Source organism: Spea bombifrons, chromosome 4 (genome assembly GCF_027358695.1).
Source record: "Spea bombifrons isolate aSpeBom1 chromosome 4, aSpeBom1.2.pri, whole genome shotgun sequence".
Lineage (NCBI taxonomy): Eukaryota > Metazoa > Chordata > Amphibia > Anura > Pelobatidae > Spea > Spea bombifrons.
Window position 1 is genome coordinate 95,422,165 of NC_071090.1, and position 14,261 is coordinate 95,436,425.

Below are 14,261 nucleotides of genomic sequence, written 5' to 3' on the forward strand. Positions count from 1 at the left end.
ATAAGCCCCTAAATGCAAAGAGAAAAGTATGATGTGCATGAAAGTGGCAGTCTAATGCCTCAACAACTATAGAGAGTAAGTGCTTCGATTATCATTTTATTAAAAAGTAAAATCAAGGCCGTTACCCGCCAGTCTAAACACGCATATAAAGTTTAAACTGTGAAAAAGGCAGGAAATTGTTAACTAAAGATACCTTTATGAGCTGTTTTAATGATGCTTTCATTTCTGTTATGCTCTTACAGTAAAACATGTTTTTTCTTTTAAGATTTGTATGAACCGTAGTTGTGTCGATCTTTCAGTTTTGGGATATGATTGTGATGTGGAAAAAAAGTGTGGAGGAAATGGGGTGAGTAATGAATTCCATGAAAAATGGCAGTTTTTACTAATGTACCGTATATGGTTCAGCCACCAGAGGGCACTCTTTGCTGGTTTGTGATATATTATTATATTTTATTTATATGGCGCCGACAATTTACGCAGCACTTCTTACTGTGTTACTGTTAACCTGTCTTAATACCACACAGACCCCTGAAGAACGCTCGGTGGTCTTTAACTGTATAATTAGTCTTTAACATTTTAATCAAAGGCCACACTGACTTTATACGCCTTATACATTTTTAAATATAAATAATGAGTTTTTGCGACGATGCTAATCTTCCTCATATGCGATTGATAACCCTGTTAGGACACGAGCTGTGTAATAAGTAGGCAGAGCGTGTCTTATTTGAGATCGTATTGCAGAAACCTGTCTATTAACTGCAGAGAAGTTTCGAACCCAAAGCTTTATCCCTGGCATCAGTGCATTTATTAACCTCAGCTTAGGTTTTAGCAGTGCAGATGCTTGTTGCCACTTTGCCTACGAGTAAAATAACAAGCCCTGTGACGAGAGAGACTTATACATGTATTATTGTGACCCCTAAAGGAGTATTAATGGCAAAATGCATCATGTTCTTAGGTCTGCAATAACAACGGAAATTGCCATTGTGATGTGAAGTGGGCCCCTCCTAACTGCACAGTCAGTGGATTTGGTGGAAGCGCCGATAGTGGACCAGCAACCGAAAATTCATTCAGAAAACTCGGCTCAACAAAGACACGCCAGCTAGAAAACGGTGCGTATTCCACGTTAGTATGTTCTGTCGTGGTCACAAACAATGCAAACAGCTGGCTTAAAGCGCACTTTGTTGCATTTACATCTTTCCACCTTTTCAATCCTCTTAATTCATGTTTTTTGTCATTTGCTCACCTCTATTGTATCCAGAATGTATTTATGACACTGGTAAGGAAACACTAGTTTGTATTTACTGATAGTATTCAGTCATGACTTTCCGGAGGAAAATGAGATGACATGAAACGAGCAGCAATACATTCCCAGACGACAATTTCCAGTACATAGTAGGTCCGTTGCTGCGGTGTGAATTTCATCAGCAGGATGTAGAGGAGTAATAATGCCGCTCATCTGTGATGCCATTCTTCAGTGAAATAAGTAATGTTTAATGTACTGCTTTCGCTGGGTCTGTGCTGGGAGTGTATGCAGTAAAATGCATTGGAGTCCAGGCAATGTTCTAACACTACTACCATCTTTCTCATTCCTCGTTTCAGCTTCCAGCATGGTGAGGGAATGGAGTTTGTGTCTAGCTCTGGCTACTACATCTGCTGCCTGGACACTTTGTTTGTAACTAAAGTGTATATGAGGTCCAGCGTACTCCATTAATTCTGCCGCTATAAGGCAAGCTGTATTAGCTTTGTTTTAGAAATATGTTATAAATGTTGCCTTGGTGAGAATAATATCTCTTTTAATATTTGTTTTTAAGAATACATCACAATGTTGGTTATCTTATTTCTTTAAAGGTCTAAGATGATAATTACCCTGTCATTTCTGGCGATTTTTGAAAACTGTTTAAAAAAGGTTGTTAGTCATCAAAAAGTTAGACTTAATAAAAGTCAGTATTTTTCTAATCATGTGTTTCATTTCTTACCCTTTTACGTGCGAGTTATCTAGTGGCAATTTCCAACTCAGGATATATATATATATATATATATATATATATATATATATATATATATATATATATATATTCTCTTGCTTTCAAACTTACAATCCGCATGGAGTACGTACAAAAAAACATAAACTGCAGACACGGCATAGAGAAATCCCTTCCATAGGGAAGCAGATAAAAGCTGTTTCAATGTAGCTGTGGTTGATGAAACTTCTGTAGATTTCAGGTACACTCACTCAAATAACTAGAATAAGAAATCACTTATACCCGACTTCTCCAAAAGAACCCATAAAATGTCGCTCAGTGGTTTCAATGGAAAATAAACGTATAACATTCTTAGATGAGGACATCGGGAAGCAAGACTGAGGGTTTGCTAAAAGAATCGTTGTCAGGAGTGTTGGGGTTCCAACCCCTTGACTTCACTATTACCCAATAACCTTCTGCTGCAGGTCTGGCCCTGTATGATGTATAGTTAAACCAGTGAGATTTCTCATCGCCCATTGAATCATGAGCGGCTAGCTCAGCCCTTCTTCCTGGAGAAGTGAGGGAGTTGAAATCTCCTTCCCACTCTCCATTTAGTCAATGAACCCTGTGGTTCACACACAGTAGTGGATCGAAGAAGCTGGGATTCTAGGAATGAGTAGTCGCCGCTCCTGCCCCTCAGATGGTTAGGTATTTCCAGGTGATCAATGGTAAATCCTCATCTATAGACAACTAATTCCAGAAAGCGTACAGACACAAAACTTGGATAATCAACAGCCAGTGGTATTTTATTAAGTTTTAGTAACCTTGTAAATACATACATATGTAACAACCCTTCAGACATAACCAGTCTCATACACACGCTTGCCCCGCACCCAGAGCACATAAATAATAGCGCTATCTGCCCTGTGAGCCAATAGGCCGACTAGACAATTACCACCCTGTTAACAATACAGGGCAGGTTACCCCCAAATAAACCCGTAACAAATTTGCATTTTTTAATCCAGTTTTACTTTTCTAATCTTACTGGCCAAACTACTGATGGGGGGCATTCCAATCCAATCCTAATTCCAGCCGGAATAGCAGAGCGAGCGCAACCGCAAACTTTCTACCCTGCCTGTGTAACCCCTGCCCTAACAGCAATATTAACCCCCTAACCTCCCGTAGCACACTGTCCCATAGAGCAGCTTATACCTTCTCACTGATGCTGAGGAAGACACAATGCAGACAACGGGGGATCGCTGTGCAATGGCACCGGCCCCGTGGAACCCATACACGGGATATCCCAGGACCTAAAATCTCTAAAATCTCCGGCAAGAACTTCTATTTGCAAAAGAAAATATAATAATAACTTGCCCCGCCGTAGCTAGTTGCCCTTTCTACTGGCTGCATTGCCCCTGAAGCCCTCACGCGTTCTGGGTTTCCTCCAGTGCGAATTATAATCTGATCTGATCTGATCTGAACCGGAGACCGCTGCACAATTCTTCAATTCCGGAAATATCCTAATATATGGTGCTGCGATAAGTTCTGCGCTACCGCCTATGCGAGCGCCCGGCGTTACCCACATCAAAAATGGCCGCGCTATTACTGGCGGAAGTGATGTCATGATAGCGTGTAGCCTCAGACGTGTCCAGTTACAGCAACGATGGCGTGCGTATGATGGTCATCTGCATGTTCCGAAATCTCATCTGTCCACCTTTACGACTTTCAATTCGTCATCAGATTACGGTGTCCGCTCGGGGAATGGGGAAAGGCAGGAACCATCTACCGGACAGGTAACCGGCGGCGCAGGTGCTTATAAACCCGCACGGGAGAGGAAGAGAAGCAGGGAGGCGGGTGGATCCTGCTACCGGGGAAACGAAACTGACATGGAGTGGGGTCGCGTTTATTGGAGGAAGCCGGCGGGGGGGAAGAAAGCAACAGAGAGGAGTTAAAGCAGCAGATAAACATGGTTCTGGGCGGAAGGACTGCAACAAAAGCGCTGCCGTCACACCCGGCGCTTCTAGTGATGTCACTCTGGGGTTAATTCATGAAAGGGAGAGCTGTGACTGAGCTATACATTATAAAGGCCCATCCCAGAGAGCGTCTGCTGCAGGTAGAGCTTCCCCCGCCCTGTATAATGTATAGTTAAATCAGTGAGATTTCTTCAGCCTCCTGGCTCAGTCCGTCCTGCTGGAGAAATCTTACAGCGTTTGGGGTTAATGTATAGTAAGCATACCTCCGGCTACCCGGATCCTTCCCTTGGGGGACGCGGCCAGGATATCGCCGGATGTTACTGCTGATGTCAGCGGGAAACACCCCCATTTAAAGGGAAAAGTGGGCGTGGAGCGGGGGGTGTTGAGACCCCGCAACCCGGAGGACTTGGGTGTTGACCCGGAGAAGCGGTGCTCACCCGGAGAGTTCCCAGGCATGATAGTGAAGGGAGAGCCCCTTTAATGAAAGTTTTAACCAGGGCTCTGAATAACCCAATATTACCAAATCTGTGTTTCCGAGTGAGTTGGGGTCTGTAATAAGTCGTAACGCGGACGTCGTATAAGATTAGAGCATGAGCCCCTCTATAGAAGAATGCATAATAATATAAGGTACATTCTCCCTAATCGGGGACAGAAATTAAAGTGACCCTGCTGCCGTCATGCATTCAGGCGCATGTGATCCAGCTCTGCTGATATACCGTGTGGATCCTCCGTGTGTTCAGACAAATACATACATGATCGCTTTTGTTTCTCTCTAGGTGGACAGATTATATCCCAGTCGGCAAACGGATCCCGGGCACTCGTTTTATCACTTTTAAAGTTCCTTTAAAGAAAGTAAGAGATTTGTGTCTGGCTGATGCAGTATTTTTATTTGAGTATTAAATCCCATGCTGGATGCAGTAATGCACTTGAGCTTGGGGGGGTTCAATAAACGCCCTTTATCTGCAGTCCTGGCGGCCGCCATTGTTCTCAGTCATGTGATGTTTTGGGTGACTTCCTGTGCAAACACCACACTGAGCCGATGCTTTATGGCAATGCTAATGAAGTCCATTCCTTCATAGACTTTTGTTAGTCAGTGGGTCCAGATGGGGGATTAAGACTGAGTCATTCTAGCATATACCATTGTGGATTATTAAAATAATAGAGCTAGAACGCATATAAATGTCGGCTGTCTGGAGTTCGCGTTCCAGCAGTCACTTCAGACATAAGATTTACATTTCAAGTGAATGATGTGTTCCGGGAGGAATAACCGCTCTGTTTATTGTCAGGTTTATGAGAACAAGCTTGCTCCTCATGAACGCTTTTCACCAGAAGACCTGATTCAAGCAATTCAAAACCAGAATGAAGAACTTGGCCTGATCGTGGATTTAACGTGTACTACTCGCTACTACTGGCCGAAGGTAGCGTCAATGCTTTAATACGAGCAGATAAACCGGATATAACTGTAAGGCTGTCCTAAGACGTAAAAACACAAACGTTATGAGGCCAAATCCTTATGTTTGAAGCTTTATTATATTTCTAGAGCCAAAGTTGACTACCTTCTTCTTCCATTGCCCGCTTATGGAGCAGCTCCTTAACTCCTTAAAGGCCAGGGCTATTTTATACCACAGGACCAATTTTGTGTGTTTGCCGTGTCTTTCTTCAGCCGTTATTTCCCATTTTCTCATTCAGTGTTCCCACATTAATTATTTTTTCGGGGGGGATATTGCTATATGTAAGACATTTACTTTTTTTGAATACAATTTGAAAAAAAATTGAATGTATTCATATGTTGACAGGTATATAAATTATCCACAGCTAGAAAATACAAAAAATATATTATTTAACTCGCCCTGATTTGGAAACCAGTCTATATTCCTATATATTCTTCATTTACTTTAACATTTGTAAAGTTAAGATTTAAAATGTACTTTTATTTGTTTTAACCCCTAACTAACCTTACATAGCTAATCCCCTACTAACTAACTCCAACCACACAAACACAATATAAACTTAAACGTGTGGGGGCGGGACTTGTTCTCTAGGCACGTATTTTAATGCCGTACCCGGTACGTCGTTGGTCAGGAAAGGGTTCATATACTGTAGTAGCTTCTGTATTACTGTATTGTTTTTAAACTACTTTTAGCGTGGTTTTTATTATCGGATTATCTTTGGATTTCGGTCCTAAATATTAGATGAGGCCAGTGCCATGTAAAAGGTAGACTTGATGGACCTTATGGCTCTTTTCTGCTTTTGAGCTTTATTCTTCGGTTATGATCTTAGTAGCCATTCTTTGTCTGAACTCCTCTCCAAAGAAAAATGATATATATACATTTCTTCTAATATTTGAAAAAATCTTTGTACGTTTGTTTATTTGCAGGAGTTACCCAAGACTCTGCACTACGTCAAACTTTTCACTGCTGGGCAAGAAATACCAAACGATGAGGTCATATTTCAGTTCAAGTGCATCGTGAAACAGTTTCTAAGAGAGAATTCAGACAATGGTAGGTTGGCTGCTATTAGGTGTGCGTTCTAACCACTACGGTGTTTCTTACTGTCATCTTTCAATAAAACAGGCAGCATTTCTTTGACAGATCTGCTACCTGCAAGTTGTTAGTTTTTATTTTGCACCAAAATATGATTCTTTTTCATTTGCGTTCTTAAAACATGGCGGTAAACAGGCATCCTCTGAGCGATAAATGTAGAATTCTGCTGTTATAGCAATCAGATTTTAATATTTTTTTTGTACAGAAAAACTTATTGGTGTTCATTGCACGCATGGATTGAATAGGACTGGGTATTTGGTCTGTAGGTGAGTCTGGATTTATTATTTTTTTTTGGAGATTTCATTTTTTTGTGTTCAAGAATCCTTCTAATTTGGAGAATTTCTGCTAATACATATCGGCGCTAAGGAATCTGAATTTATGAACCTGCTTTAGATCAATTAACCCTTCTAGTTTTCCAGTGTAAAAACTTAAAATGATTTGTCAGGCACAACATTTGTTTAGATTATACATTTAAAGAGGTTCGTTTTTTGTCTTATTGTCTCTTTGCGTTGTCTGCAATAAAAGATGAGCAGAGGAACGCTTTGGAGGTTCACCCAACATTGTGGCTGTACCTTCAGTCTAATCGCTTGTCTTCTTCCAGATATCTTATTGATGTGGCTGACATGGTGCCTTCTGAAGCAATAGAAAGTATGTGTGTGGGGTTTTTTGGTGTATTTTTCTTCTGTGCTTGCACTACTTCATGCTTTAAATATGCTTCCGATGCTGTGTTTTAGTATAAGCTGATGTGGGTTTGTTTCACCCTTGGAAATGTTTCTTTTATGTGTATTTCTTAATTGCTGCTTTATTTTTAAATGCCGTTTTTTTTTACGTAGTTTATACTATACATAGTATAGTATTAGTCATTCTTTAATATACAAAATCGGGACTTGACATTTTTTTTATTAATATAAATATTTTAAAAAAAATTCTTTTTCCCCCAATCCATCTTTTCTTTAAATTAAAATAGATCTTTAAATTAAAATATCTTCTAGAAACCGCCCCTAAACCCCCCTTCTTGACTTAAATGAAGTTTGTTGCAATTCTAGGATGCTCTTTTTGTACAGTTTTTTTTTTTTTTTTTTTTTTTTTACACTTTTTGGTAATTTATTAATTATGAAACTCTGTTTTACCTAGAATTCAACAAAAGCCGAGGACATTCTATAGAGCGCAAAAACTATATTGATGACCTGATGTATGGAGTGACGAGAACGTATGTAAATTGCTACGTCTGTATTTTTTTTCCTTCTTTCTCTTTCATATGAGTAACTCCCTGTATGTTTTTTTTTCTTACAAAAGTAATTCTGGATTGGATAAACCCAGGTTACTTCCACCTCTAGCCACACACCAGCCGCATATACCACACACGATGGATGACGAGACGCATGCGTGTCATCCACATCCCCGTCAGGATCATCATCGTCGTCATCATCATCATCATCCATGGCCTCACAGGTATTCCTAAAGTATATTCATAAAAAGGCTGCTGGTGGCCAGCCTGCTGTGATGTAAAACATAGGGAAGGGCTTTGGTAGAATGACAGGACTCTGTTGCTAGGCAGCTCTAGTATTACAATAAACTTTTAAATACGTTTTTTAACCCCTTAAGGACAATGGGCAGTCTCTAAACCCATTGAAAACAATGTATTTTGTCATTAAGGGGTTAAAAGAGCATTAAAGAAAGAAAAAAACAGATTACTTTTATGTGTCTATATGATGCAGAATGTATCTGGGGAAATTTTAAGAGACACCCTACGTGGAACAGGGCCTTAAATAAATATTGATTTAATTCTTCTTTTAATTTTTTCCCCGCTGTGCAGCCAACCTCGTGCCAATTTTGGAGCTGCTTCTAGGTTACCTCCTGCGTATTCATACCCACCAGTGCCTAACGTGCCGGGGCCGGCGTGCGGACCCCCTCATATGGAAGGTGGTCCACAAATGCATCACAGGTAAAAGTGCAGAATTTCACAGATCTTGCATTCAGCTGGTGTAGCTAGAGCAAACCGAAACAAAATGAATAACATCCCCAGGTACCGTGATCACCCTCGGTGTCTCGGTTATGCTTAGATGTAAAAGCAGTTGTATCTCATGCTATTACAGCCCAAAACTTGCTCAAACCGTTTCTCGTGTGATAACTGTTCCTTTCTAATTGTTATTGTAGAGGAGATGCCAATAGACATGATTACCATCATAAAGGAGATGGGAACAGACACCATTATCAACGCAGAAGGGGTTACTCGAATAATAACGGCAGAAAACATCCGACTAACGTAATTCCCGCTCAAGGCCCCGCTGCTGATTGGTCTGGGCAGTGGCATCCATACACAAGGAATCCAGCATCAGATAACTAGCCTTTTAAATAGCGATACAGACTTTTTTTTTCTTCTTCTTTTAATTTGTTTGCTTTTACTTAAGGATTTTAGTAGACTTTTTTTTAAACAATACAGAGATGCTTGGGCTTAATTGGACAGAATATTTATTTACCAATGGCTAGCAAGCCCAGCATGCCTGCAGAGCAATGTGGATCTTTGTGTGTCAAGCAGATATGATGGACGTGTCTGCATGTGAGTGTTTATATATGTTCCATATAATGGGAATCGCTATGGTTACTACAGCGGAAGAGGGTTATGAGGATGAAGAGATGATTAGTTTGAGTTATCATCTGTATGTACAGTAGATACTTATCAATGCCTGAAGTCTTGGTTGCTTCACTGCCTGTAGTCTTGTGGAGTTGTCAGCCTGACTTGTGTGGAGCCACATCTCTCCTGCTTATATCATCATGGACTTCATGGATGATCTCGTGATGATGTCATAGGATGTGCACCAGAGTCTCCTTTAGTGCATAGGTTACTGGCGCATAGATCTCAAAGGCTGGTGGTTACCTACCCTGATCGTTTGGTCTCCGCACCCGCTGCGTTAGAATCTTGGCATTTGTAATTCCCTGCCACCCATAAAACCAGTAGTCAACTGTGCCTTCTTTAATACCCTCAGGTAATTGTTGGATATTCCCGGGCTGGTCGCCATCTTTAAATAACCATGTGTGTGTTAGACTTCTATAGTTGGACATCTGTTTTCTTAACACACTTTGATTCACACAACTGTGTTTTATTTTGTTTTATTATTCTAGAAATATATTTTAGATATTAACAATGGAATACTTGTGCCCCTTTTTTTTATTAAGTTTGCCAGTTAATTCCAGGGATCAGAGTCCCTCTAGCTAGCCTCCCCATCACAAAATTGGCTTAAAATCATAAATTGCATATTATAAATTTGGATCTTTGTTTTTATAAGAAAAGCAGCTTTCGTATTGGGTATGTAAGTTTGTCGCTTGAATGTTGAAAAACGCTTGTGAATTTAACGAGACACTATCTGATTTTACTTAATTGAATTTTAGGGGGTTTCCTTGATTTTAGGTAAAACTAATGTTTTATCGTATAATAGAATGGGGGGGAAAGGTGTGAAATGTATTTGATTGTTAAGAACAACCCTTACCCATTGTAATGAAAATTTTATTTGTCCTATCTGGCATGTTATGCAAAAACCTTGGAAAAGATGAATTTTTATTCTTAATAAAATTCACAAAAAACAAACCTTTTCTGTACCTATTTCAGTTTCTATGGCAATGACCTACAGTGCCTGCTTTTGTGTCGCATGACAATTATCCATTCCCATAAATATCCCAACTGCAAACATTTTTCATGAATAAATAACCATTTCTCGAAAAGGGTTAAGGCATTCTACAAAAAAAGGTGTTACTAAACAAATATAACTAAAACCTTTTAGTTATGTGTTCAATTCAGCAGAGTATGTCGGGCAGAATTTTTTTTTTAAGTAATTTACCCAATTTAAATGAGTTTCTGGAAGTGTCTGGTTTCTCAGCTAGTATTCTGTTGAGGGCTGATATTCTAGGATACCAAAATTTGAGTTCATTTTGCTTTCTGGTGAGTTCGGTTTGTAGCATAAAATGTTAGAAAACCTTTACTGCTTGGATTTCATGCATTCTTGACATTTCCTAATTACAATGTTTTTCCATATCATAATAGCAGTTGTAAAAGCCTGTGCGGGAATAGATTACCTTCCCATTTACCTTCTGAAGATCAAAGCAGATGCTAAATAGCTTGAATGCATGTTGTCGTCTTATGGCCCCACATGGTTCACTTGTGGCATTTGTTCTAAAGGGTTATGTGTAATATGCCCATTAACTCGCCTGTTGTTATATATTCACCTAAGCGGTGATATCGCCAAATAGATCACAAACTTTACCCAAAGAATCAAAATGATGTTATGGGTCCAATTACTAATCCTTTTTGTGTATATTTTATTACCAGTTTTTTTCTGTAATACAACTCTGCCTCTTTTTCTACGTATGCCCTGTTTGTCCTCTATAAAGCCTTCACTAGTTAGATTACCAGTCTCTCTGCTTATACCTGGCTTCAGACTGGAGCTGTTTATCCTGTACGGGGCCAGCAGGTGGCGCTAGTGTAATACCAGTCAGCTTCCATTGTGATGTCACAGGTATAATGGGATCAGTTAAAGGAAACTTGTTTGAAAAGTTGAGACACATACATTAACAATCTATAATAAGCCTATCCATGCAATACCTCCATTATAGCTCACTTTTTAAGTGAAAGATTAAAGAAAAATTCTAAATATCTTTTCTGAAGACTTCCAGGATCTTTTGAGAGTCTATTCTCATATTGAACCACATAAAAGCTAGTTGTGAAGGGTTAACATAGTTTAGACGGGTTGCGCAATGTGTGTGTGTGTATATAATATAATTATATATATATATATGTGTGTGTGTGTGTGTATATATAGAGCCTTGTATAGCATCAATAAACCTGTTTGCTTCAGTGATCTCTGTTTGATTCCTTCTTTTCTTTTCACTAACACTATTCAGTTTTTCCATAAGTTGCAGCTCTCCTCCTGCAGGCGCTGGGATTGCACATTGCCGAAGCATTCTCATCTAGTAGCTTAAAAAGCTTTGGTTAAGTGTCACGCTACCGGCAATTAATGTTCAATATCTATACATTTATTTTTTTTTATTTTTTTTTTAAGTAGCATGAAATCTTGCCTTCTCACTTGCACACCAAGGGTTAATTGATATGTATTTTCTAAATTGTGCAGCCAGTATGGGTTAGTAGAAGGTGGGAGATGGGAAGAAACCAAATTATTTTTTTTAATAAAATGATTTCATGATATGATTGTTGTGTATCTTTTTTATGATTTTATTTTTTTAAGGGGGGGTTATCATGAAGGAAAGCTGTGTATTACATACATGTTGGTGACATGTAGGTATCGTATAGATATTAGGTTGTACCAGCTCATCTCGTGCACCCAAAGGAATATCTTAAGCAAAATTTTGAAATATGTATGTATTTAAATAGTCTAAAAAAACCCCAAAAAACTAGGAAAGTGGGCATGTAACATACAGAAAAGGTTTACATATAGCCACCAAAGTGTGTAGCGTAATGATGACTAGGCGTGATTAACAACCTGACTGCAACCTTTCTTGGCTCCCCATGGATTTTCTGCGCATTCCCTTTATGGGAAAGGTGTTATGCTGGTTTATTACTCGCTCGTATGGCACCAGCCCTCATCTGGTTGAAGTTATTGCATAATCTACTTATTGCGGCGAGAGGTAATAAGAATGCTACAATGTATTCTATGTAAATCTTGGTCATTAGTTTACTGAGTTAAATTATTTCAAAACAAAGCATAAAAAGTGTAACGCATTCTGATTTAAAATAAACAATTATCCAGTGCTAACGTTCAGCCTTGTGATTGCTCTCTTTTACTTTGGGGTATATCAATACACTTTCTAACAGATTGGGGCCGTGAAGGTAAGCTATTGAAATGGGAATTCACGTCTAAAGTTGTGATTCATAAACTATATTAGATGGGTTACTGGATAAACTTGATTTATTAAATGGAGAAAAGCAGACTCTGTGAACATTACTGACAGCTTTATTTTTTGTCTGTATATATATATGGTGCAAAAAGGTGCTTAGGATAGCAAATTTAATTGAATGAAAGCAGAACTATATTATATTTATTCCTTCCTTTTACGAGAGTTGATGGATATCAAGTGAAAACTGTGATGTTCTCTTCATGCGGATAAAAGCCTTATTGTACATAGACGGTAACCATTTCCTCAGGTACTGCTAAAGCCACTACGTTTTTAAAACCCAGTCTGTCTCTTCCTGCCATAGAATGTAATCGTATAGTGTCGTCATATAGTATAATCATATTATATAGTGTAATCATATAATGTAATCATAGTGTCATTATATAGTGTAATTATATCATGTAATCATAGAGCTGCTAGATTAGGTAGGACATTTTGACACCTTCAAAATAGACTGCTTTGCGAAGTTGATCTAAACTTTGGTAAACGTTGGTCGTGCTACTAACGATTATTTGCATAATTGATTAGTTGGCAGATTATTTTTTCGATTAATGAAATTAAAAAATGCCATTTTAAAATAATTTAATGAAGGGACCGGGGAAGTTAATGATGGGATCTAGGGAACGGATCAGACCGAAGGATGGGAGGGAGTTTATTTACTTTTCAGACCGGAGGGGGTTAAGGAGAGGACGATACAGGATAAGGGAGAGACACTGGGGACCTGATCAGACCAATGAGGGGGAGTTTATTTACTTTGCAGACTGGAGGGTAGGAGGGGGTTAATGAGGGGATGAGCGAGAGACCGGGCACCAGATCAGACCGGAGGTTGGGAGAGAGGGAGTTTAATTTGCAGACCGGAGGGTGGTCGGGGGTTATTGAGGGGACTGGATCAGACCAAAGGGTGGGAGGCAGGGCGATAATGAGGGGAACTGGGGACTGGATCAGAGTGACCCAAGCATCTGTCTGAAGTAAATTAAACTTTATCTTTAAAGCAATAGTGCGTTCTGTACCAGACCAACTAATAGAATGACCAACTAACCGATAATGAAAATCGTTGACCATCGATTCGTTGTTTCAGCCCTGCATGTTACTCTTCTCTATTTTAATATTTTTATATGTAATATTTAATGTATATTGGGTAGTTAGTGTGCTGTGGGTTAATGGGAATTAGATAGGGTAAGGGTTGGTTAGGAGTTAAAAGAATCCTAAAAAAAACTCCCATCACCCTATAATCTACATTATGTCATTGTACATTTTTTTTATGTGGGGATTGTGACAAGCTAGAAGTGATCAGAATTATTTTACAGCACCCCAGCCAGCTGATCTCATAATAGATCTTTAGCTTTTTACCATGGTAGCAACCAGCCATATTAGGCTGCCTGCTCCATGGACTGATTGCTTCCTAATGGTGTAAGGATCTGTAAAGTCCACACCTTAGGCTTTCTTTAATGAATAGAAGCTATTTCAGTAACTCCTAACTGTGAATGAGTGTAGTCAGCATCTGCCTGCACAATTTGAGTTGTGAAATTATCAGCCTGCTGTATTCCAATTTTAGTCACCGATATCAGAAAATGGGAAGTCTTGATCATGTGTTTTCAGAGACCCTTGTGTAGGGAAAGCCCAATACCCAATAAACCCATCACAACGGCAGCCAGGAAACTAATAGAATTTAGCAGTAAAGGAAGTAGTCTGGCACTTATATATCTACTTGGCCCGTAGCGGGAACCTGACAGGCTCATTTCTGAGAATGCAGGATTTTTTTAAACATTTTATAGACATTTTATGTTTTGCCTAGCTAAATCCATGCTATCATCAGTGCCTAAACTTGGCTGATATTTTGGGTGAGTAGAGTAGGTCATCAAAGACTTGTTCTGTAGGTG

At 39.3% G+C, this 14,261-nt stretch overlaps 2 protein-coding genes across 2 annotated transcripts in view; both read left to right on the plus strand.

The window, feature by feature from the left end:
• LOC128491465 (disintegrin and metalloproteinase domain-containing protein 9-like) overlaps positions 1 to 1,711 on the plus strand; it is a 29,141-nt gene extending 27,430 nt beyond the window's left edge. Inside the window, exons 17-19 of the mRNA XM_053463787.1 lie at positions 266 to 346; positions 956 to 1,122; positions 1,600 to 1,711. Of these exons, the coding sequence (XP_053319762.1) occupies positions 266 to 346; positions 956 to 1,122; positions 1,600 to 1,711 (360 nt within the window). The remainder of the gene's footprint in view (positions 1 to 265; positions 347 to 955; positions 1,123 to 1,599) is intronic.
• A 1,750-nt stretch (positions 1,712 to 3,461) lies between these two features.
• On the plus strand, positions 3,462 to 7,961 carry DUSP11 (dual specificity phosphatase 11). The gene is made up of 8 exons (XM_053464584.1): positions 3,462 to 3,754; positions 4,711 to 4,786; positions 5,221 to 5,352; positions 6,312 to 6,435; positions 6,683 to 6,743; positions 7,079 to 7,125; positions 7,612 to 7,687; positions 7,774 to 7,961. The coding sequence occupies exons 1-8, from the start codon at positions 3,636 to 3,638 to the stop codon at positions 7,937 to 7,939; spliced, it is 801 nt and encodes a 266-aa protein (XP_053320559.1). The 5' UTR covers positions 3,462 to 3,635; the 3' UTR covers positions 7,940 to 7,961.
• Positions 7,962 to 14,261: the final 6,300 nt, after the last annotated feature.

Coding starts and splice junctions, on each gene's coding strand:
- DUSP11 (XM_053464584.1), top strand. CDS start 3,636: ATGATGGTCATCTGCATGTTCCGAAATCTCATCTGTCCACCTTTACGA. Junction 5,353..6,311: donor CTCGCTACTACTGGCCGAAG/GTAGCGTCAATG, acceptor GTTTATTTGCAG/GAGTTACCCAAGACTCTGCA. Junction 6,436..6,682: donor AAGAGAGAATTCAGACAATG/GTAGGTTGGCTG, acceptor TTTTTTGTACAG/AAAAACTTATTGGTGTTCAT.